Source organism: Myotis myotis, unplaced genomic scaffold (assembly GCF_014108235.1).
Source record: "Myotis myotis isolate mMyoMyo1 unplaced genomic scaffold, mMyoMyo1.p scaffold_m19_p_13, whole genome shotgun sequence".
Classification (NCBI taxonomy): Eukaryota; Metazoa; Chordata; class Mammalia; order Chiroptera; family Vespertilionidae; genus Myotis; species Myotis myotis.
In genome coordinates this window covers 49,930,304-49,957,948 of record NW_023416317.1, presented here as the reverse complement: position 1 = coordinate 49,957,948, position 27,645 = coordinate 49,930,304, and the positions used below count along the sequence as shown (strand labels likewise).

The 27,645-nt window shown below is 44.2% G+C and overlaps 1 protein-coding gene across 5 annotated transcripts in view; it reads left to right on the top strand.

Moving 5' to 3' along the window:
• The window catches only part of ABHD5 (abhydrolase domain containing 5, lysophosphatidic acid acyltransferase), a 28,159-nt gene extending 16,643 nt beyond the window's left edge, over positions 1-11,516 (top strand). For 3 of the 5 annotated variants that reach the window (XM_036333141.1, XM_036333143.1, XM_036333142.1), the window contains exons 4-8: positions 4,734-4,888; positions 5,888-5,999; positions 8,720-8,906; positions 9,322-9,359; positions 10,101-11,516. In XM_036333141.1, coding sequence (XP_036189034.1) covers positions 4,734-4,888; positions 5,888-5,999; positions 8,720-8,906; positions 9,322-9,359; positions 10,101-10,164 — 556 coding nt within the window. In that variant the 3' untranslated portion in view covers positions 10,165-11,516. Of the gene's footprint in view, positions 1-4,733; positions 4,889-5,887; positions 6,000-8,719; positions 8,907-9,321; positions 9,374-10,100 lie in introns of all 5 variants that reach the window. The other 2 variants (XM_036333145.1, XM_036333144.1) reach the window with 2 other exon arrangements.
• The last annotated feature ends 16,129 nt before the right edge of the window (positions 11,517-27,645 follow it).

Here is a 27,645-nt window from a genome sequence, read left to right as displayed (position 1 = left end):
GTAGTTGTGAAATGTTTAAAGAAATAAGGTGTTTCACATTGATTCAGAAGGGAGTGATCACTTTAAAATTACCTATAAAAGAGGATAGCAACATATTTTGAATGACATGGTTGACAGAACAGGTATCTAAAACAAAGCTAGTGATTCCAGTCTTGTACTGACTACATTTATAGAAATTGATTTTTGAATGTTTGTGCCTAATACTAGAAATAAAACTAAAGTATTAAAACTAAAGTGTCAGGACCAAGAACCACCAAATATTAGCAATAGATGAATATGAGAATGCTTGAAATAATTAGCATGTTTAAATTGGCTGACTGCTAACAAATATTGAGTGGAACTCTATAGAATGTGTTGAATAGTCAATCTTGAATTCTTAACTGCATAACTTAAATTATTCAATACAAGTTAATTTCAAAATAATGAGATTCTCTGGGTTTTCAAATATCCCAAATCATTAATGAAATTCAGTTGAAACCCTTTGCTGGGCACATAGTGGGTGCCCAGTTTTAAATGAATGAAACAAGGAGGCCACTAGACTGATGTGGCTCTAATGCCATGGCGTGTGTAAGCAAACCAGAATCTAAGCCTGTAAATGTCTCAAGGTTATGAAATCAAAAACTATAAGGACATCGAATCACAAACAGCCAGTCTTTCCTCTTGCTCAGTGGAGCAGTCCTAACTACTAGTTTGGCACTGCCTGATTCAAATCGGTTTTTGCTCAAACTCTTAAAATTTTTAATATGCTTCATTTTATCTTTTACCAGTATCAACTAAGCAAGTATGGAACTAGCTACTCTAGATGTCTCTTACTCAACTTCCAGGTATTTCTTATAAACTAAAGAAAAGGACACTAAGAAACTAACTTAGTGTTTAGCAAAGAAATTCATTCCAAGTTACAACAGAGCAGGTTACAACTGGTCTTTACTTCTTCACTAAGGTTTTCAGATCATCTGACCTTTTGACCTTGCCTGGCTCTGTCTTCGGACTCTGCAGAGGTGGACTGAACATTTCTTCTCAGCCTTTCTTGAGAAGAAAGGTTGTTCTGCTTGATCTGAAGTTGGAGGTATTTAGTTTGTTGTGCTCTGGACCTGTCCCATTCTCCCTCAGTGGCTTGGAAGCATTGGGAAATACCTGCCCCTAACTCGATCTGAGAATTGCTCATTTGTGCACTGACTAGAGTTCTTTCTGGTCCTTTTTTCCCTTTCCTTGTTGCGTAAATAGGTCCTGCAGACTCCCTTGTGCATTTTGGCTCTTGGTCTGAATATTCTCCTTGTTATATTATATCTGGTTGGTGGCAGAACTTAAAATTCATGAAAGTCAGGTTATATACCTTTGTTAGCACTGAGACTCATCTGTCCCAAGGGGTTAGACTCATCTGTCCCAAGGGGTTAGACTCAGCTGTCCCAAGGGGTTAGAGCTTGTGTGTTGTCCACCACTTTGCCCTTTATACTGCAATCTTCCAACTCAGGACCTACTCTAATGCTAACCTGGAGAAGAGTGCCTCTTTATGTTTTGAAACTGATGGGCTATTGTCCTCTTGTTCCTGCTCTGCTGGTTCTTTGTTTTTCGTGTAGTTCAAATCAGTCTCTGATTCTTGACAAAGATGTCTGATGGATGACTCACATGTGGTGTCTGGGTGGACCCATCCCTTAATCCTAGATGTGAACTAACAATCCCATCATGCTATCAGCTACAGAATATGAGAGATTAGGATCTGGTTTACTATACTAATTTAGATATACCACATTAAACCCAAATAACTACTATCAAATGAGATGATCTCTTCATTAGAAAAGGAGGCAAGAAGATAGCCTAGGAACTTGGTCTACTGCAGGGCTATAATAACCTGTGAGACAAAACCTGTGGTCAGGCTTTCCTGAAGGATGAAAGTTAATTACTCACTGTTCAGGTGGTTCTTGCCACTGTCTTCCCAGCTCCCTAGATTGAATTCTTCTCCAGTAGTCTTCCTATTTTTGCTACTGTAACTATCTAACATTTACTTTATATTTATTATTTGATAACTTTGCACAATCTATCTCATTTAAAAGCCTTACAATAAAAAATAAGGAACAATTATTTTCTGAGGTAGTGGAAGTAGATGATATATATAACTCCAGTTTAGACATTGTTGCAGAACTTAAAAAAAATGGTTTTCAAACTTTTTTGACTATAACCCTCAGTATGAATTATATGTGTATGTGTGTGTGTCTGAAACAGTTTTGTGGAATGATACGCTTACATATTTTTCTACTCCACATAATATAATTTTATTAAAAAACAATCAGACCAGACTGGCTCTGACTCTCTAAATGGATTTTACTACCCACTAGTGAGTAATGACCTGCAAGATTAATATAAGAACTTATTTTGATGTTCTCATGTCATCTGGGGAACCAGGAAAATCCAGACTGGATAGCTCCTCTGCTTGTTACTTGATTATACTTTACAAAATTTGTATATCCTTATAGACAAGGACTGAAAGGAAATGTGGACAACACTACTCCAAATGTTTACTGATATCTATTATGTGCTAAACACTATAAAAGCAAGGCTGATGACACAGGATCAGTTATTGGAGCAATTTATTCTCATTTAAAAAGGGGGGGGGGCATGTACTCTAGTATGTACACTTTGCATAATTTGTTAAGCTGGCATTCTTACCTGGGGATGCTGTTTTGCAGATCCGTAGTAAACAGGCAAGCCAAAATTAAGGCAGAACCAAAAGAATCCCTTAACTCGACTTTCCCTACCTCGAATTTTCCTTTGTCCTCCTCCTTCTTGGGTTAGCAGGTCTGTGAGTGTCTAGAGCAGACTGTGCAAGATCCTACAACAAATTTTAACAAAAGTTTAGTCATCTTTTAGGGTGATTTTTTTCTCTAAGAGGTAAGTCAATAGTGAATAATACCATTTTTTTCTCTTTTTTTGTTAATCCTTACCTGAGGCTATTTTCTCCATTGATTTTTAGAGAGTAGAAGGGAAGAGAAGAGAGAGAGCGAGAGAAACATCGATTGGTTGCCTCTTGGGGATCAAGCCTGCAACTGAGGTATGTGCCCTTGACCGGAATCGAACCTGTGACCTTTCAATCTGAGGGCCAACACTCTAACCACTGAGCAAAACTGGCTAGGGCAATAATACTATGTTTTAACATGAATCTTTGCCACTTTCAACTAGGTGGCTATTTCATAAGTTCTACTCATACCTCTGACCTATCCCCCTTCCTCAAATCTCAATGTGGGCTGTGTGAGAGGAATTTAGGAGGAAGTCAAAATGTCAGAGATAGTCTCTGCCATTAAAACAAAACAAACTCATTCCCATCCCTCTTCCTTACACTATTATAAAATAATAATCTCATAGAACTTTTATGAGTGAAGGCACTCAAAGTCTATAGAAATCTCTTGCATCACACATTTCCACACAGATTCATAGTTACGTTCTACAAATCTTGGCATTATGAAATCTAGAGTATAGGATTAGGACCAGCCTGGAGTTGATAAAAGTGAAGGGCTTTGCCTTTACTAATATCTTTCTTTTTTCTGGCTTAGCTTGTCCTAAGGAGAGAGCCTTCTGCCCAGTGGCTTGTTGGCATCTGTTAGTGTTCTGGAGTCAGGAAATGTGCGTTTTAATCCTTGTTCTACAATCACTAGCTTTATGTCCTGGAGCAGGTTACACAGTGCATCTCAGCTTCCTTCTCAAACCTGTGAGACAGAAGATTGGGCTGACTTCTCCAAGGGCCCTTGGAGCTCTGGGTCTGTGTGCTGAAACTTTCTGTTGGAGAAAATGCAGTCAGAACAAAGGACTCGTGTGCTGGCAAAAGAGAAGAACATTTAATATCAGGAATAATAGCCATCTTTACCCCGTGTGCTGGTTTCTTTACTTTTCTGTTTCATTTATGACTTAGGAAAGGGACTTTAGAATCATTGTCAGTTCATCCTTGGGAGATTTTTGCTGGCATTTGTTGGCTGTTTTGTTTACAGTTGAATATCTTCTGTGTTGGGAGGACCGTTATGCTCTGCTTAGATCTGCATGATTTACTATATAATATGATGCAGCCACTGGAAGAAAGTACTGCTGAGAGTTCTGGCTTTCTCTCATCAGGAAGCAGTTTCAAAAGATGGAAAAATAAAACTATTAGTGATATGAAACAATTTTATATGAGTTTGGACTGAAAAATTTATCTTTTGTCAGTAAGGAAGAAAATTAGGAAAGGATAGAATCTGAGGCCAGTTTAGCATAATGTCATGGGTAGGATAGGTGTGCTCCTGTTCACCAAAATAGCATCCAAAACTAGGAGGTACCTTTTCAGCCCATTTTGTTACATTATCCTTATGTTTGTGAAAAGTCAATTTAAAGTTATTTTGAACCGACTTAAACTCCTAAGCTATTTTATGAGTGTAATATTAATCTTCAATCATTTCTGCAATGTCAACCTTGAGATGGATTGAACCACTGGATTTTTCTGAGTGGTCATCTGTCAGAGTGTAGCTTAAGCAACAACAAATACCATTTCTCAAGAATAGTCACACAATATCATATACCCTTAGATAATACCTCTCATCCTATCAAATCTCAAAAGTTTATATGTTACATTACATCCCATTCAGCCATTGGTCTTGTCTGTAATGTGAAGGTTGTTGAAGGTGGTTCTTTGTCTTTACTTCATAAATTGTGTTAATTCTTGACATTCTAGGGTGAATTTGCCAAATGAACTTATATCTGTTCTTTTCCAACAGGGTAAATCATCTCATTTTAGTGGAGCCTTGGGGTTTCCCTGAGCGACCGGACCTTGCTGATCAAGACAGACCAATTCCAGTCTGGATCAGAGCCCTGGGAGCAGTATTGACTCCCTTTAACCCTTTAGCTGGCCTCAGGATTGCAGGACCCTTTGGTGAGTGCTTAGATCTGTACCCTAGGAAAGCACTCTTGTTTTGCGTTTCCAGTCATATTTTGAGGTACCAGTGCTTAGTCTTTGATTTAAATTTATTTGACTCTCAGCTCTTCTGTTTTAGTCTCAAAGCCAAGGGAGTTTCCTTCCTTTTTGTCACAGATGGTGATGATCTGGACCTCCTCTGAACTACCTAAGAGTTTGTGTAGTAAATGGTTTTGACTTGATCAGAGTCACACAAGTAGCAGTTATGGGAAAAATAAAGTATGAAAAGAAATTAGGAGACAACGGTGGAGGACGGATGCCTCCTATTTATGCTTGCACGTGAAGGTGGTGATGATGGGGAGTAATGTAGACTATTAACTACACCATACAAATTCTTGATGGAGCTGCATAGTTCCTTCAGAAATAGGAAGGAATGTCACTAAAGAACTAAGACCTTGTTAGAATAATAGGCAGTGATAGCAGAAAGGGAAACTGGTTAGTCCCTGGGGCCCAGAAATATGATGGCTCCTGCTCTTTATCTTCTTTCCTTTGGGGGCCTTGTCCCTGCTCCCCCCTCAGGGCCATAGGACCACTGTGGATGCCTTAGCAGGTAGTATTGCTAGTGTCCCAACAGAAACCCTGAATTTATTTTTTCACAGAAATATATATATCTTGGAAAAATGTAAATTAATTAATTTTATGTATGAGTTGCTCTATTCATCTGCCATGTTTAGTAGAATTCGTTTTCCTACAAAAACAAGTATTAGAAAATGATCATATGTTTTTGAAGAACATCTGTAAGTCACTATGGGACACTTTAATTCTTACTTTAAGCTCTCCTTAGGGAACTTGAGGAAAGCAGCTTCTAGGATATGTGTTTCTTTCCACCTAAAATATACACTTGAATGCATATGTTGTAAGCATATAAGCAAACACTGCAACTTTCTGTATTAATCTATAAGTCAATTATAATTTAAAACACTGATAATTTTAAAACATTCATTTTCTATTAAATAGGTTTAAGTCTAGTACAGCGTTTAAGGCCTGATTTCAAACGGAAGTACTCTTCAATGTTTGAAGATGAGACTGTGACAGAATACATCTATCACTGTAATGTCCAGACTCCAAGGTAAGGCTTATCATTCTAAATGTACTGTGTTCATAGTTTAGACTTTTCTCTTTTGAAAATATGTGAATAGCCTAGGACCGTGGTTGGCAAACCGCGCCTCGCGAGCCACATGCGGCTCTTTGGCCCCTTGCGTGTGGCTCTTCCACAAAATACCATGTGGGGGCGCGCACGTACAGGTGCGATTGAAACTTCGCTGCCCATGCGCAGAAGTTGGTATTTTGTGGAAGAGCCACACTCAAGGGGCCAAAGAGCCGCCTGTGGCTCACGACCCGCGGTTTGCCAAGCCGCAGTTTGCCGACCACTGGTCTAGGAGATGTTATCAGTAGTTAAATGACTAATTCTTAAATTACTCATCTATTCTTGGAGCACTTTTTGTGTAAAACACTGTACTGGATTCTGATAGGAATCTAAAAAGCAATACCTATTTACTTCCCCTAAAATGCTATGGATCACTTGAGGAAGTCTTGGTCTCAGGCATCTTTAAGAGATCGTCAGAGTTGAGAGATACGAAAACTTCATATAAAACAGCATTCCCAAACTGAATAGGAATGTTCTCCCAAAAAATGGAGTGCTGGATTAAACAAATCTAAATGGTTTTGTCTATCATGGATCTTCTTAGGACCTTTTACTCTGCTAAGAGTAATAAATCTCCCAAGTGCAGGGGAGATGCTATGCAGCATTTTTCAAGTTCATTTGATGATTGCACCTCTCGTTACTAAGCAGGTCTTAATGTTTGCAATGGGCATGGAGTAAGTAAAGGGTGGGGGTAGGAGAAGAGAGATCCTGCATCTATTTTGACAGTAATTATAAGAAGAGAAATGGGGAGAGAGAGAGAGAGAGAGAGAGAGAGAGAGAGAGAGAGAGAGAGAGAGAGAGAGAGAGAGAAAGAGAGAGAAAGAGAGAGAAAGAAAGAAAGAAAGTATCCAGAGGGAGTAAGAAGGCCAAACACAGGGGTTTCTTATTTAAAAAAAAATAAAAAAAGACTTAAAAAAAATATGGATAGTGTGTGCAAGGAACCAGTGGAGAAAACAGAGCTCGAAGATGGTGGGGAGCTAGGAGGAGCCCGAAAGACAAGACCCTAGAGTTGGTAGGTTGAGGATCAAGAAGGGAGTAGGAAGGTGAGCGTTCCGGTTCTCATGCTTCTGTGTGTACCAGATTATTGGAGCTTGTCAAAATGTGATTCCCAGAGTCAGGCTTAGCAGTTCTGGGCTGCGTCTTTAACAGATGCTTCTAATGCAGTTAGGCCATGGCCCACACTTTAAAACATAGAAGTGGTATCGCATCTTATCTAAGATGGAGACTTGAGTGAAAGGCTGACAGGCTAGATGCAGAGATAGTCTCCCTCACTTTTCTCCTCCCCAGCTTTTGTTTTGACAGCGAATATGTATACCTACTTCATTGAAGATTGAGGCCATGGAAGGTATTGAGGTGTGGCTGTGGCCTCCGTCTTTAACAAAGCAGGTTAGAAGGAGGCTGCAGAGGTTTGGGGTCCTCAAGAGATTGTTTTGTGACTCAGGCAGTCGGATCTGGTGGATTAGGTCTCCACACTTTATTGACTTGGTCCTACAGTTTTGAGTGGTCTACCCCAGATACATCATGTGTTTTCCTACACGGTCTTAGTGTTTTATTCTTCACTTACATTTCATGATTACTTGTGCCTGTGTAGCCTTTCTTACGGGGGAACTTAAAGTCTTCATAAAAGGCAATTCAGAATTATGCCCAGTACTGTAAGGGAAGCAGAAATGACAGCAAAATGGGTCTATCCTGGGAGTTCGCAAAGTGTTGTATTGGTCATTCAGATAGCCATGGCTACAAGAGAAGAAGCAGGAAAGACTCAAGAGAACAGTTCATTATATTTACAGGTCCCAAGGGATCACAGAAAGGCCAGGTTTTGGACAGGAGACAGAAGACAGGAGCAAAGGGAAAGTCTAGGTCAGAGCCTTTATGGGGTCTTCCGAAAAGGCACACAGCAGGCAGGATAGCATTTGGGACTGGCCAGTGGAGTAATTTTGGTAGGCTCGAAGAATGGGCATAGTCTCTGGTTGCCTGGCACCTGGTCCTGGGATGATTAAGGCAGAGAAACATTGCCTCATAGAATGTCTGGGCCAACAGAAGAGGCAGGATTCTGCACTAGTCCATTTGCATATCAAAGGCATGTTCCCTGTGGAGTCCTTTGTCACCTCTAAGAAATGGCTAGTTCCTGGAGGCACATTCTCTCAGCCAAAAAGGTTTTAAGATGTCACATGTCATAATATGCAGAAAGTTAAAAATATAAACAATACACAGAAAATGCTTAATTTTAATTTCTTCTTATCTTAGTATAGGCTTTGCCATTGCCTGAAAAGCTAGTGCTGTGAACCTGTGGAAAAGCTGTCTTCTACATTTGAAATAAGTTAGAGTGAAAAAAATACATTTTAATTATCCCCATAGGAAATGTAATCACTTAATGACATGGAGTTAGGGCTGCAAGTTTTGATTTGGCTTTATTTAATTAACTAGAGTTTGGACATCCATGTTTATCTAACAAAGCACATATCTTCTGCAGGTGTGTACAGAGGTATAAATCTTCTGTGGGGTTGTTCCTTACAGTTTCTACTAAATTGATTTCTGTTTAAGCTGAGGTTTTTCTTAAGTGGGAAGAAATTTAATGTGAGTCTGTTTTGATACATGCTCCTCCTCCTCAGAAAGTCATCCATGCGATTTTCTTCTTTTTCTTAAAGTGGTGAGACAGCATTCAGAAATATGACTATTCCTTATGGATGGGCAAAAAGGCCAATGCTCCAGCGAATCGGCAAAATGGACCCTGACATTCCAGTCTCGGTGATCTACGGTGCGCGGTCCTGCATCGACGGCAATTCTGGCACCAGCATCCAGTCCTTACGACCACATTCATACGTGAAGACAATAGTAAGTGGGTGGGTTTTGGGGTTTTCAGTTGTAGGTGAGATCTGTCCTAATCTTTGCCTGCAGTGAGATTTCAGGCCACCTGAGCTGTGCACTGCAGCCTCGGTCTGAGATCTGGGGTCACTTGTGATGGGGTAGGATTGGACCCACACTAGTCTTCATGTCTGGGCGGTGATTTGCCTTTCTTAAGGGCCTTGCCCGTCCTTAGAGCTGCAGTGTTTGTGAGGTGGGAGAGACTGGAAGCAGGGTAGGTCAGTAGCACCTTGGCCAATTCCCACTCACAAAGCAGCACATTCTCACTTTGTTCAGTTTATCTGCTGGCCCTGTCTTAGTGGTCAATTTGGAATGGTTTGTTTATTTTTTTGCATGTTAAAATTTTAATGAAGCTCAATAGATTTTTTTCTCTTTATTCTATCAGATTCTTTATTTGACAGAAATATCCACAGTGAGGCAAAAGTAGGTTTACAGTTGTGAGTACATGAAACAGAGTTGATTCTTGTATTGTTATTTACTATTAATTGTATTATTTTCCATATGAATAATTAACTGTAAACGTACTTTTTCCCCATCCTATATAGTAGCTAGTTGCCACAGAACAGTGTTGTCTATTTTTCTTTTTCATAAAAAGCAAGTTGTTCACTTTATTACAGTTTAGTGCTTTCATAAAATAAATATCATAGACTCTCAAACAGACAGTGAGGGACAACATGCTGTGCAGAGCGTGTACCAGAGTTCATGGGTCCTCCCACTGCGCTCGGGCGGAGCTGCCGGGTGGCCTCACACACACGATGTGACCAGCAGCCCCTGGGAGCTGGGGAGACCAGGGCAGGGGGAGGGTGGGACAGGGGGTCCCTACATCCCTTCGGGGTTCGTACCATTTCCCCTACCCCCTCTCCACCTACAACTATGGGACAGTCACACTCATCTGACGTCGTCGTCATGTGATGTGAAGAGAAACCAGAGTATTACTCTTTTTTTTTTAATTGATTTCAGAGAGGGAGAGGGAGAGAGAGATAGAAACATCAATGATGAGAGAGAATCACTGATCAGCTGCCTCCTGCACGCCCCACATGGGGGATCAAGCCCTATGTCTTATTTACATATAGCTGTTCTCACTTTCATTGATAAGTGTCTTTGCTTATGTCATTGCTTTAGTAAATCCGTTTCCTCACTGACCACCTGCTTTTCCTTTCCCAGGCCATCCTTGGGGCAGGGCATTATGTGTATGCAGATCAACCTGACGATTTCAACCACAAGGTGAAGGAGATCTGTGACACTGTGGACTGAGCACCTGGGTGGTGGGGGAAGCCTGCTGACTGATACAGCTCCTCAGCCACAGTCAGTCCACGGTGAAGAGTAAGGAACACAACAGAACTAGGCAGTCTTCTTGACTGCACTTTGCACCTGTTTTCTCTGTGAATGAAGCTGCTTGCACACTTAAACCAGTTAGTGCCTTCTAGAAGAATGCCTTTCTTTCTCCCTCACAAAGCTAAAATATACAAGAGCCTCCGAATCTAATAGCTTTAATAAAAGGTTGGTTGTCACTCTGCTGTACTGAGAAATGGTAATTTTTTCAACTGAAATTTTTTTCATTTCTGTCTAACTTTGCTATGTCAGGCACTTTTTATATTTCAATCTACATTGCCTATTTTAAAAAGTGATTTCTGTATCTATGTTTTATATACTGTAAAGGTGCACTTTATTTTCTTTGCTTGTATTTGCCAAGTCTAATAACTGATATATAATGCATCAAAATTCAATGTGTTTTTATGTAAAAATGTGTCACCTTCTTAGAATACTTCACTTTTGAAATGGAGTGATGAGAAAGCATTTTGGGTAAAAAGATAGGAATTGATCACTAGCATTAATTTTTCTGATTTTCCTTTGTACTCTAAGGCTGCAAAGCCATGGTCAGCATTTTAAATGTGAGCCATCCTGACATATCTACAACAGTGTAACTCCTGGGGATCTCCTATATGTGATGCAATTCTCCACTTCCAGCAAAACTCAACAGTAATACTTAGGTGATCCAAGTACTGAAAAGCCTTAACAAAGTCTATCCTTCTTCCTCACATTAATATTGGTCTTTTCTGTGAGCCAGGATGCAGCAAAGGGAACAGATTTCCTCACTGAGGGATAGTAGGACTGTTACCTTCCAGTAAGCCAAATTGTATATTTTCATTAACATCTAATCTTGTAGATTGGTGCTAAAACTGGATTACATTTTTACCACTAAGTATAAAAATAGATAGTACTGTTACATCTCATGGCACCAGGGATGAGCTAGCACTTGGGTTTGTTTGGTGTGTTTTTGTTTTTGTTTTAAAGTTTTGTGTTAATTTACATGCTTGAATTTATACTAAAATTCTGTAAGGTTGATTGAACTATTTAACAACTGCCATCGAATGTAGTACTTTTTTGCTGTTTTAAAATGAGGAGAACCTCTGAGACTGTGAAAAAGCTCCATGTGGTAACTGGCTGCTGAGAAGACCCTTTGAAGAAGAAAACAGCAGGATTGGCACGGACACGGCATTTCTGACTCAGGTTTTGCTAATGTTCTTGTCTAGCAGAAAGGTGGTTATGGAAATAAAAACAGTAACCTAGAGCAAATAATGGTTTCATGTCTTTGACTGTTGCATTTTTTAAATGGTTAATTAGGAAATTTCTGGTTGTTAGAAGTAAGGTTGTATCACTTGTTGATTAACTGCCAAAAAGACTGAATATTCTGTTTTCAACATTATTTTCCCTACAAAAGAATAGGCAACATATACAGATTACATTGAAGCAAAACAGATAGGTTCCCAATGAATTTGTCTCATTTGTCAGATTAAGTAGGTTAGTGCCAAAGGTAAGAGCCAAGACATGTCCGATTTCTCTACCATTAGAACCAACATGGCCTTTACTTTTTAGTTAGTAGTTTAGATGGCCAGATTCAAGCATATGTGGTACAAATAATTTGAGTGATATTTTTGTATTTCTGTTTGACAGACTCTCCATCTCCCTTATTCATTCTTTGCTGGACAGATGACAGGTTTCTGTGCAGGAAGCCTGGTTGCAGCCCTCCGGGGGCGGGGAGGGGGGGAGGTGAGAGGGACAGTTTCTAGGTTCACTTAGTAAATGGGGTTTCAGCCACGAATGGGCCAAGTGGTTCAGGAAAAGATGTACCCAGTTGTCAAGTGGAAGTTATTTTCCTACTGACTGATTTTGCTTTATTTGAAAAATGTTGTCATAATTCTTATTGAAAGTTAAATTTTACCTTGGGCTATAGGATATGTAATTCTGTGAAGATTGAGCTAGCAGAGAAAATCAACAGTCCTCAAATTTCTAAACATACAGTGATTGCTTAATATTTTTTTAAAATCAGTCACAGGATGTGATCTTTGCTAATTTCTGCATAATGTACTCCAGTGTTATTTTACAGAATAAATTTTACTGTGATAGTCACAACAAGGCAACTGCTGTACATGTTCTTGAGTTTTCAGTATGGCCTGGTGTGTTTACCACCCATTACTATAGGACCTGGATCCAGGGAGTGTTCAGAACGCTAGGCATTCTGAGGGAAGGCTGCTCTGCAGTGCTGTGCCCTCCACACATGGCCCCCGTGTTCACACATCCCTTCGTATAATTTCTGTTTTCTTCCAAAACTAATTTTTTAAAAAAGTTTGTCTAGAATTGGTTTCAGAATATTACCTAGAAAACACTTTTGAAATGTCTTCACATATGTATTTTATATATTTATGTTTATATTTGAAGGGCACATTAGCTCCAATAAAACAAGAATTTTTCCCCCTGTATAAAGGTATTAGAAAAAACAAACAATTGCCAGGAGAGGCAATTGTTTTTAGCAATGATATTGGTGGTGTCATTTGAAACTGTGTTTATATATGATAAAGCAAATATATCCATGGAATTCAGAGCCAAGGTTTTTAGCACAAGAGAAAATACTACATTAAAGTCAAATAAAAATCCTATTGTTGTATATTTCAATTGGAAATACCAGTAAAATACTGTGATCTATTTTCTCTTTCTGAAAGACACATATGGCATAGCTTTGTCCATTGAAAAGGCCTAGAAGCAAGCACAACCCGGCAGTAAGGCCCCCCTAGCACCCAGCCTCTCCCACTAGACGGGGCAGGGAAATGACAACATGAGGCTGGACCAGCTGTGGGCAAACTAGGATCCAGCCTGTTTGAAATGAATAAAACTAAAAAAAAAAAAGACCGTACCCTTTTATGTAATGATGTTTACTTTGAATTTATATTAGTTCACACAAACACTCCATCCATGCTTTTGTTCCGGCCCTCCGGTCCAGTTTAAGAACCCATTGTGGCCCTTGAGTCAAAAAGTTTGCCCACCCCTGGGCTGGACCATCTTGTGGCAGAAAGCAGGGAAACAATCAGAGTAAGGTCATGTCAAGAGGACCCAGGAGCCAACTGGAAGGGACTCCCATCTACCGAAGATGGAATAGTTTGAACAAAAAGAACAGTGGGCTGAAGCATGAAATACATATCAATCTGAGGTCATAATGGTAGTTTTTTTAAAAAAAAAAATCACCTTTGGAGGTTACTAGGGCACCCACCAATCCATTATTTTGAAAAATTCTAACTGGAAGATTGAGACATTTACTCTGACTTCTTTGTGTGTCAGGTCAACCTGATTAGGGAAAGTTCTTCACTCAGGAATCAGCTAAGTTTCAGAGAAATGATAGGGTTAAGAAAACACCGTTGTGTCACTTCTAGTGAAACAATGGATCTAGGCTGCTGAAGGTATTAGGTGGAAAGCTGATGGAAAATGTTTTATTGCATGGCTCAAGTTGACAACATCTGTGATCAATATCAGCATTACTGAAAAGGGAACAATCAGAATACCCAAGCCTACTGATCCCTTATTAAACATCACATTCATTTTGACAGAGGGGTCCCTTGGCTGCCAGATGTGAAAGCTGAGACTTCTAATTCAGACTCGCCTCATTGTAATGACTGCACACTTCCGTGGAGACAGGTAAAAAAAGCGAAATGACGGGGCCCATTTCCTTCTTGCTAACGGGAGACTTAGTCACAATGACCCGGGTGGGGCAGGAGTGCATTACAAACACTACTGCTTTGTCCTGCTCTTTAAGAGCTGTTTCCTACTTCTTACCTATGACTGCTTTTATAATTGGAAGTGACAGCAAGAGAAACAGTTCACTGTTGAGACCAAGATACCAGACTCATGTGACTGGTATTTCACCTTCCTGTGCCAACCAGCTTGCTATGTCTGCTGATTCATGAAACCCTAGCAGGCCTTTTAACATCTACCAATTCAAGACTTGAAAATGGTGCTTTCCAAGGGCTGGGCGGGGCACCGTGGCCAGAGGAAGATGGCAGAGGGAGGCCCTGTGCCAACCTGCAGGAAATGGCTGGCGGGTGGCTGGTCTCCCTACGGCCTCCTCCAGTAGCAGACAGTTTTCAGTGATGATCTTGAGTGAATCTTCTCTGTGCCTCTGGATGACCTTGCAGCCTCACATGGCCAGCACCACAGACGCAGGCAGCCAGTCAGACGCTGTGCACTGAAGTGCAGCCTGTTTCAGCAAAATGGGAGTGTGAGATGGGGACTGTGCCAACTCTCAGAGCAGCAGGCCTCGGACCCTAGTTGCCTGAGTCATTGAGGCTGCCTGTCACAACCGCAGAGTCGAGGCACTACACCAATACACCTGATGCTGCCCATCTGTGGGCCGGCACGGCCTAGCATTCTACATTCCCTGCCCAATGTGTCTGACATAGAACGTCAATTATTTGCTTGGTTTATCAGACAGTTACTTTGGTTGGACTCAAGCTGTTTCTTGGTGGCAGCAGAAATCTCGTTTTGGTTATTTAATCCTCAGTTAGCGTCTGCCCCATACGAACAGTCAGAAATGTGGGCAGAAATTCTTTCCAGACTTGGAGGCTCCCCTCCCTGGCTCTCTTCTTTCCAGACTCGCCCTCATTTTTGCAATAGCTGCGCTTGCCCAGAAAGACTGTTGGTCTTCCCCTTCCTACCTGGTGGCCTTCTCTCAAGCTAAGAGCTCTGAAGATGCTGTTCTTCTGTCCCTTGTCAAGTGCCTTCCGGAGTCAGCTGCTTTTGTTCGTTCTCTAGCGTGCCTTCAGGTTGTTCTTTCTTGATAGTGTCCCTTTTATGATTGTTACCAGTGGGTGGGCTGGCCCTCAGCTTTTCTGGAAATGGAACCCCTGGGCCAGACTTCAAGATCAGTGTTTCCCAGTGTTCTTTGTGTACAAGCTTGAGACTTGGCTAGGTAGAGGCTTGTCTTGCTCAAAGACACGCTTGCGTCTTATTGCTGTACTTTCACTTGACTTACCACCAGCCAGCTGTGGCCACGTGTAGCAATCTCTGGATATTTCACTTCCCTGCAGAAATTTAGACGGGAATTAGCCAATGCAGGACATGCGGTGTGGTATTTGCATTGCTTTTAGAGAATGAGGCCCCCAACGTAGCTGAGATGAAAACCATACATAGTATGCAGTTAATATCGTATTTGGAAAGCCTTTCTGTTTGTCTGCAAAGCTGGTTCTCTTTAAGCCCTTCCATCTTTAGCTTTTGCTGGCCTCACAGGCCTTTGCCCTGCCCACCAGTGGCCCCAGAAGCTTGCAACATTCATTCTGCTGGTCCCTGATTCCTGAGGCCTCTGCCCTCCTTGGAATTGTATTTCTCATACAATTGGAGCCATGCTGGTTCATTGTAATCTAATAGCCCTCTTGCTGTCAATTTTGACTAAGCTGAATGCTTAAATTCTTGAGAAATGCCTAAGTCTCAATAAATCAGGAAGGTTCCAACAACTTCAGATAGTAAAGCACCGCAATATTCTACATTACTCAGAATCCATGGCACCAGCGATAGGATATGATTAGTGGTGTTTTATTAGTCTGGAAATCAGCAAAAATCTTGAGGGAGGAAGGCTTTTAAATTTGTGTTGCTGGTGGAAATTATTTATGAGTCCCTAAAACTGACCCATAAAAATCCCTGAAACGTGATGTTCCTGATACAGTTCCCCCTATCTCCACTCTACAATGCTAATAAGGAAGGAATTTAGAAACAGTCAGCTGATACTATTAAGGGGGTTATTTACTACACTGAGACTGAGGAAGTGGGATCTAGAATTCTGAGAAGCACAGTCCTGTGACCTGTGAATTGGCTCTCTGACATTTTCCTCATCATCCATTAATCTTTGTCCTGTAGGGACAGCAGCCAGCCATTAAGTACTAGTAAGCAGGTGTCACACACACACACACACACACACACACGCACGCCTATTGAGCAACCTCCACTATCAAAGACATAGCTGAGCACCAAGGAAGAGGAATGAGGCCTGAGCACCCCAAATGGACACCACCAAGCCTTGCACATAAAGCCCTGGATGGAGGAAGTCGCAGCAACTCTCCCTGGGCATTCAAGCAGCTGCCATTCTCAGGGCACTTCCAAATAGCAGTTTTTAACCTGCAGGGTGGCTTCGAATTCCTAACCTGCTGGCTGGAGGAGAGACCAAGCAGCCAGAAGCAGCAAAGATTAAGCTGGTTCGTTTAAAAATCGCTTTTTCAAGTTTTCATGGCAACTCACCATAACGGCCTTGGACAGAGCTCTTAAGAGACCCACTTGGGAAAAACAGTAGGTGCCCTCCCTGATAGTGACGAGTTTGAAGGATGCACAACTGCAGTGAGCGGTGCACAACCTCAAGGTGATGTTGGCAGAGAATATACAATTGGGAACCCGGTGAGTTTGAAGAATGGAAAAGTTATCTCAGATACCTGGAGGAAGATGGTGTTCTGCGGATGAAGACAGAAAGCACAGCCCTTTTACCAAAGGGGCCACGAGCACCTTAGGTCAGTCACCGTTACTACCTGCTGTGGCCCTCATAAGATTTCGGAGTTCATCCTAAGGGCAACATACAAATGTGGACGTGTAAATAGGGAAGGTGGGGGATGAGACCACGTACATTTGAAAGGTATCCAAAAACCATCTCTGTTCTACAAAGAAAGAAAATGAAGATGAGAGAGGTTAGGTGACTTGCCCAAGATCACACAGCTAATGAGGCGTCAGCCAGGACGTTGGAACCCAAATCGCCTCATTCCCTTTAGAGTTATTTCCATTGAGTCTTCCTTCTGCATAGTTTTGCCAGATATTATAAATAATAGTGTAGGGTTGGCCTGCCGTGTGGTAGAAAGCGGAGAAGTGGGGTCCCTGGCTACATCCTCACACAAGTTGTGATGGTAGGTTGGGGGAAGCGGGGAGAGGGAGAAGACAAGGAAAGGAAACTAAGCAAATTAGCAGTGAGACAGCTGCATGCCACGTGCGTTTCCATGACCCATCTCACCGGCCCCTCTCAGCCTAGGTGAGAAATCACCTCTCAAAACCTCAGTTTCCTGGCCTGTAAAATATGCTTACTAACCAGGCGAAGGTCTCATAGGTCATCTCTTTGATCCTCTTAACACCCATGTGGGAGGTACTATCACCATCTCCATGAGGAGACAGCAGCCTGAGAGGTTAAATGACCTGCAAGATGAGATGAGATCAGAGTCTATGGACAAAGCTCAGTGTGTGGCTTCCTCAGGAGGCCCAGTGCGGGGACGCCCTCAGCTAGGGGAGGCCCTGGTGACAACTGAGTGAAAGAATGAAGATACTGAGCACCTGCCATTTCCAGCAAGGCTGGCACATGCTTTCTGCAAAGGGCCAGAAAGTGATTTTTTAAAAAATGTTGAGGGCCATACAGTCTCTGCTGGAATTACTCAACTCTGCCCTTTTAGCGCAAAAGTGGCCACAGACAATATGTGAATGAATGGGTGTGGCCGAGTGCCAATACAACTTGACAAAACCAGGCGGCAGGTCTGTGGGCCATAGTTGGCCAAACCCTGATTTTGAGTCACATGACATGGATGGATCAGGAGGGCTCAGGATGAGACAAGAAGCGTGAAGGGTTAGCTGAGCAGGGCCTTGCCCCATTCACCCCCGTCTGTGTAAATGGCATCCTGGGGAGTTGTGCAGTGTGCAGACCGCGCGGCCATAGTGATAGTTCTGGGGATAAGATAAAAAGAAACTAAGCCTTACAATCTGACGGTCCTACCCTGAGAATGGCTGAGTGCTGGAGCCTGGACAGCACCCTACTCCTCAGTGGGGCGGGTGACAGATGGTGAAGGGCCTTGAAGAGGGAAGTGGAAGGGCCACTTACCTGCCCAAAGGCAGTGCAATCCCAAGAACATCAGGTTCTCAGCGGTTGTCAGGAGGGTGCAGGATCATGTGATATCCTGTTTCTTAGATGGGGAGGAAGGCAGGCAGACTGACCCAGCTGGTGACCTGGTCTCATGGAATTTGGCCACCCTGCTTCGAGGGGCTTGTCCGGCTCTGCTCCACCGGGAAGCAGGGTGTGGCTGGGTCAGGTTACAGAAGGAAAACCCTTGTGAGGCAGAACCCCACATTCAGAATAGACCAGGAAAGTTGTAAGACTCACTTTCTTGGAACTCCCTTCCCGGTTGCCAGGGCAGCTGGCACACAGTTGTGTGGTGCACCAAGTTCACCTTTGGCTGCTCTCGGCACTGTCTGCTCCGGCGGCGAAGGAGGAGTGGGACAAAGTGCAGGAGAGAAGCTGAAGCTGTCCTGAGCAGATCTGACCAGGACTGAGTCAGGAAGATGGCGAGCTCATGTATCAGACAAGCTCCTGGCTGTTGGCAAAGGCCAACATGAGGAGCTCTGCTCTAGATGGGAGTTTGCCCAGCAAATGCCAGGGCAGAGTGCCGTACTCAGGAATTGGGAGCTAACCAGACCAGGCTGGAGAAATGGCCGAGGAGCCAGACAGGGAGATGTCAGCGAGAGCAAGGCAGGTCCTGGTGGGAGACATGAAGGCCACTGCTTGGCGCGGGTCTGGCCTGCTCAGCAGGGCCCCGAGCATCACCTACACAACAGACACCCAGGCCCGGTTCTGGCACCAACGGCAGCATCTCCACCTGTTGCTTCTAAAATCCCGATTGTGCTGTGGAGCTGGAGACCCACTATGCAGTAGTAACACACCGCTTGCGCAGAAGCGAAACTCAAGCCAATGTCCCATCTCTTGCGTTGCCCCAAGGCCCCGTGGGTGTCTCGGGAGCAGAGCTGAAAGCCGCCCCCTGCTCCTGGCCCTTTTGCCTGACTGTGCTACAGTCCAGAAGAGGGAGACAAGGTACCCGGAATGAGGACATCCTGACTCCAGGAGCCCCCAGCGCCATGTTTAAATCCTGGCACCAGTTACCTGCCCCTCCACAGCCACAGATAGGACATTAGGGAAACCGACACTTGAATATGGCCAGGCAGACAGCGATGAAGAGTTGTCCCGCTGACCTCCTTTTTTTAATCAACGCTGGTGAAAATCCCAAGGGGCCATGTCGTGGCACTCACCTTTCTATCTGCACACGTTTACGTTTCTAAAAGCAAAGTCATAAAGTATATAGAGAAAGAGAACGCGACTTAAGGCTCAAATGGAGGAATAAGAAAATGTGCTAAACTATGAGGGGAATGTGGTGATAGACTAGGATGTTTATTCGGCTAGAATAACCACAACCCCCATTCCAGTGTCAACACTGAGGTCATGAAGAAATACATCACTAGATAGACAAATGAGCAATTTATTTTAGCTAAAAAGGAAAATCTGTGGTAATGGAAAGGGAGGATTAGATCTGAAAAACCATTCAGGCAAAGCATTAAAAAAAAAAACAATGCAAAACTATTCGATGTTCGGTAGACTTCTCCAGTGCAACCATGTGGGCCTGGAGATTTCTTTCTGGAAACTTTTTAATTACAACTCCAACTTCTTTAATGGTTGACTAGTCCTGTAACCATTAGATAAATTGAATTCAGAATGTAAAAGCCCCTGAAAAAATAAATCTCTTCTGGTTGCAGCTCCGACATGTAAAGAGCTTGCAAGTTATTACTTCCATCCTTAACCAGGAAAAAGTGGGAGAAAAACGGAAAATTAATGACTTTCCTCGGACCCATCACAGAACTGAGCTCATAGGGCAAACTGCCGCCCCCAAATCTGGAGAGATGGGCAAATCCAAGGAATCACAGTCGAGATCTACTTAACCTGGTGCAGAAGCAAAAGGTAAATGGGCAAAATGATTTTTCAAAGATAAAAACAGACAAAGGGATGCAGTCCTGAGTAGATAAAGGGCTTACACCTGTGGCTCAGGACAAAGCTCCGACTCTAGAGACCACATGGGCCAAGACCACGAACAAGCAAAAGTAGACATAAAAGTGCTCAAGACAGTTGGGGGAAAAAAAAATAAATGTTCAAGTTCACCAAGTTCACTGATGACGGAAGAAAGGCAAATTCACCAATGAGGTAGGTTTCCGAAACTCTTGCCACTCTGACTGGAGGCCGATCCTCTCTGGTGGCCGCATTACACTGTTAGATTCTTTCTAGAAGGCAATCTGGCAGCCGTGTAGAGAACCTGAGCCCTTGCACACCCTTTCGCCTGGTAACTCCAATTCTGAGACCGTAAACACAGTTGGGGGTCAAAGATTCATTCACACACGGAGCTGTTTGCCTCAGCTCCACAGGAATGGCGAAATACCAGCTATGCAAAATGCTGGCCAGGGGTGGGCATGTGAACAATTTAGCATGCATTCATTCAAATGAATATTGAGGAGCCATTAAAATTATACGTAGAAAGAATTCTTAGTGATATGATAAAATGCTTATGGTGCAATGCGAAGGGGGCGAAGAAAGAATACAATTTTGTATACGTCGCATATTTTCACCTGTACTTAAAAGTAATCAAAAGGAAAGACACAGAATATTTAAAAATGGATGTCTGGGTAGTGGTTGGTAGGGTGATTGGAAAATACAGATAAATATTTTTTGAAACTGGAATTTCAATAAGAAGCATGCATTTTTATGTTGCTGACTTCTAAAAATCCTTTTTTTTTTTAGCTTAAGAACCTTTTTTTCACAGTAAAAGTAAATCAACTTAAGGAAAGTTAATTAACTCGAACAATGTCTCGAAATAATTAAATTGATAAGAAAACTCATTGAATTTTTAAAAAGCACTAAGACTATGTACAGTAATTGTGTAAATTCTATACACAGAGAAAAGTATTTAGCGACGGGAGGGAAAGGAGGAAGGGACGGACTGCTGGCCTCTGTGGAAACCAGTGTGTGCAAGATCGAGAATCAGTGTGATTCCTGTTTGAATACATATTAGAGTGCAGTACTGTCTCCATTTTTTTCTATTCTTTTACAAATGTTTTAAGCACAGAAAACGTGAAAGAATAACCTAACCCACTCCTGGATCAATACACGCTAGCAGTTTGCCACATTCAGATTCTTTGATTTTTCAGGAAATAAACATTGTGGACACATTTGCATTTCCTCCTTAACCCCTCCCCTCCAGTTCGTCCTGTCCGTCCGCTGCCTCCTGCCACACTCCTGTGTTGGTTCTCTGCTCTCCTAACGTGAGAGAAGGAACTCCATTCATCTGTGCTTCCAGTACACCCCTGCACCCCCACTTCCAGCTTGTCCATGCAGTCTCAGCCTGGCCAGGTGCCTCCCTGTGATCACGTGCCTCCAAGGGCACCGCCCTCAGGGAGCTCTCCCTGCCTCCCTCTCCCCCTCAACTGTGTGACCTGGAAGAGCCTTCCCCCAAGGACAGCCTCTTCCTTGGAACCAGAGGCACCTTCAGCCCCGAGAGCAGTAGTCTATAGTAACAAGGATACTGTCTTGTCTCCCTATTCTAGGACAATTTGCCCAAAATGGTAAGGCAGGGCAAAAGCTCTCCTCCCCAGCCCCAACTCGAGGTATTTTGCTTCAGTGCCACTTTGGTGAATGCATGAACTGCAAATGCCATGGCGGGTATCTTTCCCTCCTCTCGGTGAGTGGGAGAAGCAGGGAGATGTTAAGTCACACATCAGAGATGCACACTTTCATTTGGCTGCGGAGAAGGGAACAACAGGATACACAGAGTTTTACACTCATCAGTTAACTCGCAGCCTTTGCAAGGAGGTTCGAGAGGAAAAAAAATTTCTAGGCTAAGGGAAGTCTTTCTAGTTTCCAACACTCTAATGATGTTCCCCACCGTCATTGCGTCGGGCCTGACGTCAGAGGAGGACACGCCAGAGTCTGCAGGAGTCCTGGGCGAGGTGCTGCAGCTCCAGGGGGCCTGCTGTGGGTGGCTTACACCTAGCATTGGCGAGAGTTCCAGCGCAGGTCTTCTGTCTTGCTATTCGCGGGTTTGCTGTTAAGTTGTCATTTTTTCTGGTGGGTGGCTCTCTTTGAGGCAGTTTACACGGTGAATAGTTGGATCTGAATTTGAGTTCAGGCTCTGGCACTTACAGCCAAGTGATGTCCTGGTCTGGTTCTTCAGAAGCAAACCCCCAGATGAACCTTTGCCTGCAAGTGTTTCAATGGGAAATGCTCCCAGGAAAAGCCAGTAGAGACCGCAGGAAAGGAGCCAGGTAGGGGAGCAATGTGGTGCATGGAACAATGACCCAGAGAGGGAGGGTTCCCACTTGGCTCAGTTCCACAGGGAGCCCTGGGGTCAGTGTCGATCACACCTCAGAGTGTCCCTATCCAGAACAGGGAGTTAGGCCACGGACACCTCTGTACCCCACATTCCCAGGTTAAGGGTTTCCCCAGGAGACCTGAACTCTTAAGCACTCTGGGTGCCTCTGGGGTAGGCAAAGTGGACTCTGGCAGCCTGAGGGCAGTGGTCCCTCAGAGTGACCCAGGGGCTGGCTGTTGGAGTGAAGGCACGTGGGAACTGGTGTCCACAGTTGATGGGCACTGACCATGCCTGCCACAAGTGACCTAGAGTCATCCACTCAGGTCCGTGAGACCCACTTGAGAAATAGATAATAATGTGCCTGCTTTATAGGACTGGCATACAATTAAATGGGATGATACATAAATGTGAGTCACCTAGACTATGGCTTGACAGAGTAAACACTCACTCAATAATATGATTATGCCGCACAATGGCACAGATTCTGGGTCTGTGGCCTGTTAGGCTGACCCTGGCATGGGGATGGCAGATGCCAGCTCCTTCCCTTCTCCTGCCCCCCTGGTAATCAGTCACGTGGCCCCTGCATCCTCACCAGGGCTGAAATCCTGGCAGCCTTTATCAACCTACCTGATCTGGGCAGGAGATGAAACCATTTTCTGGCCCTGAAGTAGGGCATCTGACCCGAAGGAGATGGGTACAAAGCCTCATTGCTTCTGCCTCACTTGGCCCCTGGGAGTGCAGACAAGCTCGAGGTGGGCACCAGCTCTCCAACCCACACCAGCCTCCTTCCCTGGCCATTCATTGGCTCAGGCATCTATCCACTGCCCAACAGAAACCAACTCACACCTCAGCACTGAGATTCTGCACTTTCTCACCTTTTGTTTAAGATATTTTCACACTGTACCAAAACCCATGTGGACAGGAAGTGTATCTTAGTGGGCACTGTAAGGAATATAAAGATGCCTGGGTATGGACGGTCCCTGCCTGCCCCCTAGCCAGGTTTGCTGACCAAGGAACTCCCTGTGTCATGGAGGCCAGTCAACAAGTGATGCTCCTGGTATTTCCCGGTCCAATCACACTCCTGGTTGTGGCAGGGAGACGAGGAGGCCCGTGCTGCTGTATGACATTGTTTGAGAGTGTGAAATCGGCTGTGAACTAAAGGCCACTGTCAGGTGTGGTTCTGGAAGTTTATCTGTCTCATCTCTTTTCAAAAGGAAAGTGTTTTTGAACTTGCCCTGTTTGTATTTCATTATTGTATTTAGGGTGTACAGCTGACCCTTGAACAAACCGCCGGGGCTGAGGGGTGCAAACCCCTCCCACCCCACAGCCAAAAATCCGCCTAAAACTTAAAATATATATATATTGGCTCTCCCTGAGCGTGCCTCTCCTCCCGTGAGCTTCCCACACCCCTGCCACCACCAGCAAAGTCTGTCTCCCGGTTCTGTGCCATTGTGCGGCATAATCATATTATTGAGTGAGTGTTTACTCTGTCAAGCCATAGTCTAGGTGACTCACATTTATGTATCATCCCATTTAATTGTATGCCAGTCCTATAAAGCAGGCACATTATTATCTATTTCTCAAGTGGGTCTCACGGACCTGAGTGGATGACTCGAGGTCACTTGTGGCAGTGACCCAGAGTGACCCGGGAGGGGAAGATGGCTCTCTGTGTGGCCAGGCCGGTGCGTGGCCCAGTAATATATATATTTTATTGATTTCCGAGAGGAAGGGAGAGAGAGAGAGATAGAAACATCAATGATGAGAGAGAATCATTGATCGATTGCCTCCTGCATGCCCCCCAAAGGGGATGGAGCCCACAACCCAGGCATGTGCCCTGACTGGAATCAAACCTGTTACCTCCTAGTTCAGTGTTGGCGAACCTATGACACGCGTGTCACCTCTGAACTCATTTTTTTGGTTGATTTTTCTTTGTTAAATGGCATTTAAATATATAAAATAAATATCAAAAATATAAGTCTTTGTTTTACTAAGGTCGCAAATATCAAAAAATTTCTATATATGTGACATGGCACCAGAGTTAAGTTAGGGTTTTTCAAAATGCTGACAGGCCGAGCTCAAAAGGTTCGCCATCACTGTCCTAGTTCATAGGTCCAAGCTCAACCACTGAACCACCCAGTTGGGCACGCCTATAACTTTTAAAAAATATTTTTTTTTTAAATTTACGTCAGAGAGGAAGGGGGAGAGAGAGAGGGAGAAACATCAGTGATGAGAGAGAATCATTGATTGGCTGCCTCCTGCACGCCCCACACTGGGGACCAAGCCCGCAACCCAGGCATGTGCCCTGACTGGGAGTCGAACCATGACCTTCTGGCTCATAGGTCAACGCTCAAGCACTGAGCCACGCCGGCTGTGCACGCCTATAACTTTTGACTGTAAGGTTGGCCCTTCCCATATGTGGAATCTGCGATGGGGAATTCGAAAATACTGTTATCAACCCGCGGTGGGTTGAATCTGCCGATGCGAAACCTGCGGGCGTGAAACCGGCGGATGTGCGGCGGCGAGGTGCGTCTACGTGGACCGCACTGCTCAAAGGCCTGTTGTCCAAGGTCAGGCGCGTTAGTGAAGGTTACATTTCCTGCCTTGGGCCTTCAGTTGCGGAATGGTGAGGAGGTCACAGCAGGTCGGACTGTTTGGGAGCCAAGAGAGCAGCATATTCCCGGAGATGGAGTCGAACGGGTGCCCCAGGCCGGAGTCTGTGGCTGGCAGGTGAGTGTGTGCGCATGCGTGCTTGGCCCTGCTTCGGAGCCTGGTCCGGGGAGGGGGGCGCCTGGCAGGCGGAGGGGAAGGTGGGGACAGGTGTCGGGGTGAACAGACGGGCCAGTCAGCTTTTACTTCTGAACCGGGAGACAGACTTTGCTGGTGGTGGCAGGGGTGTGGCCAGGCCGGTGCGTGGCCCCGTCTCGGGGACCTGGGCAGGTGAGCCAGCCTCGCAGGGGGCGGCAGGAGGAGGAAATACGGGCGCCAGCTGGTTACACTTCGCCTTCTCCCCTGGCCCAGGGCCGCCTGTGCGTTTCTGTGATGGCTCTCCCTGAGCGTGCTTCTCCTCCCGTGAGCTTCCCCTCCCGCCAGGTGAGGTGGGGAGAGGGTTTACAATCCTGGTGACCCCGACCCTGTCCCCATCAAACCCCTAAAACGCCAGGACAGCCCGCCTTCCGGGCTCTCTCCATCTCCACGAAGGCATGTCCACTAACACTTCAAGCTCCTGGCCTGGGGCACATTCCTCCTGGCCTTTACTGCCAGGAGCCAGGGTGACTCATAGGCCGAGCACGGGGCTGATGGACACGTTATGTGACTCCCTCAGGCCACATTATTTTTCCTGTAAATCAGCTGCCACCTGACCAGGGCCCAGGATAGTCACCCTCCCCCATGTCACGCCGAGCAATCCTGTATTAAAACAGTACAGTCTCCGCAGGAATTTAATCTGCTGTTTGGTGTGCTGAACTCTGGCCTCTGTTGAGTGTGAGGCCAGAGCCGTGTTTTAAAGCTTGTAGAACCTCCCTTTTGTCCCCAAGTACAAGCACAAACATTCTGATCACCATGGTAACAGGAGGAGCCCATTGGATGTGTAATGAGTGGGTTAGTGACCATTAGGGCCACTTCCACAGCCAGGTGTGGGGACCAGTAGCCGCCGGTCACCTGGGAGCTTGGTAGAAGTGGACTTTCTCGCCCCATCTGCTGGGTTAGAATATGCGTTTTAACAGGACCTCCCCTCCCCTCACTCCCCTTATTCACTTGCACATCAAAGTCTGAGAAGCACTAATTCAGAAACACATTCGACTTCAGTAGACAGCATTTCTAGAGTTCCAGGTACTTTTTATGTTAAGTAGAAAGGGAGGGTGAGGAGGTGGATTTAGGAAGCCTGCCAGTTTACAACAGAAGAAGGCGCCATGGGGTGGTTCAGGATGTGAGCCTGGCGTCAGATCCCACTACATGACCTGGATGGGCTCCTAACCACCCCAACATTCAAATTCCTTATCTGTGAAATGGGAATAATACCAGCACCTACCCAAGAAAACGGCGGTGGGGAATTAAATAAGAATATACTAGTATATGGAGAGAGAGAGCGAGAGCTCAGGACCGTGTCCTTACTACAGGTGAGCTACTATTATTTTGCATCATCAGAACAGCTACCATTTATTGCATATTGATTGTGTGTTGAATACTGTGCTGAGCACTTTAAACCACACCTCGAAGTTTTATCATCCGACCAAAGAGGAGACAGAGGGTCAGAGTGGATCCGATCTTGGGTGGAGATATTGGTTCCCTAAGGTAAACATTGCTCTTTCGCATTAAGTCCCATGATCTCCCAAGGCCTAGGGAAGAACTGGGTTATGTCAAGCAAGGAGGAAACAAAAGTTGTGTGTTGCGATATTAGGACACAGCGTGACAGAGTAACTCACGAGTTGTCTGTGCATATCCTTTGCCAATCTTTATTTTCCTTATTGCTTTGTAATGAATCCAATCCAAGTGAAGTGCCTAGACCAGTGCCTGGTCCTTTGTGACTATTTAATAAAAGTTAACTATTATGTGGGGTTCTTCAAATAATACCAATACATGATACCAAGAGATAAATAATACCAACCCATTTTCAACTACATGCATTTCAAATCTCTTCTCCTAGGCCGTGGCTTATCTTTTCATTTTTTACATGGTGGTTGTTGAATTAAAGGTTTTAAATGATAATGTTGGCCGATCTATCAGTCTTTTCCTTGAAGGTTTATAATTTGCATGTCTTAGTTAAGAAACCTTTCCCTATTCCGTGGTCATAAAGGTACTCCCCCATGTTAGTATGTTATGTTTTAAAATTTGCTCTTCTCATTTGAGTCATTTTTAAAAACTTTTGGATGCTTACTCTCCATCCCACCCCACCCTCAGCCACTCTTTCAGAAGTATTTGATATATGTCCTTACGTATGTATATAGCCTTGTAAAATATGCGGGGCTGTCTTGGGTTCGTTTTTAATTTGCATGATGGAATTTTGCCCTAAATCTCATCCTGGTTCCCACTTTTCTCACTCTGCGTGTCGATCTGTAGATGTCTGCTCTGCTTCTGAGCGCCGTGCAGAATTCTGAAGCATGCTCTGTCACAGTTTACGTACCCATTTCCCCAGTGAACACCACCAGCCTGCTTCCAACTCCCGTCATAAAAACTCCACGATGAGCCACCTGCTACTTCGTGAGAATTTCCATGAGATTTATGTGCCCAGGGTTGGGTTTGCTGGGTGA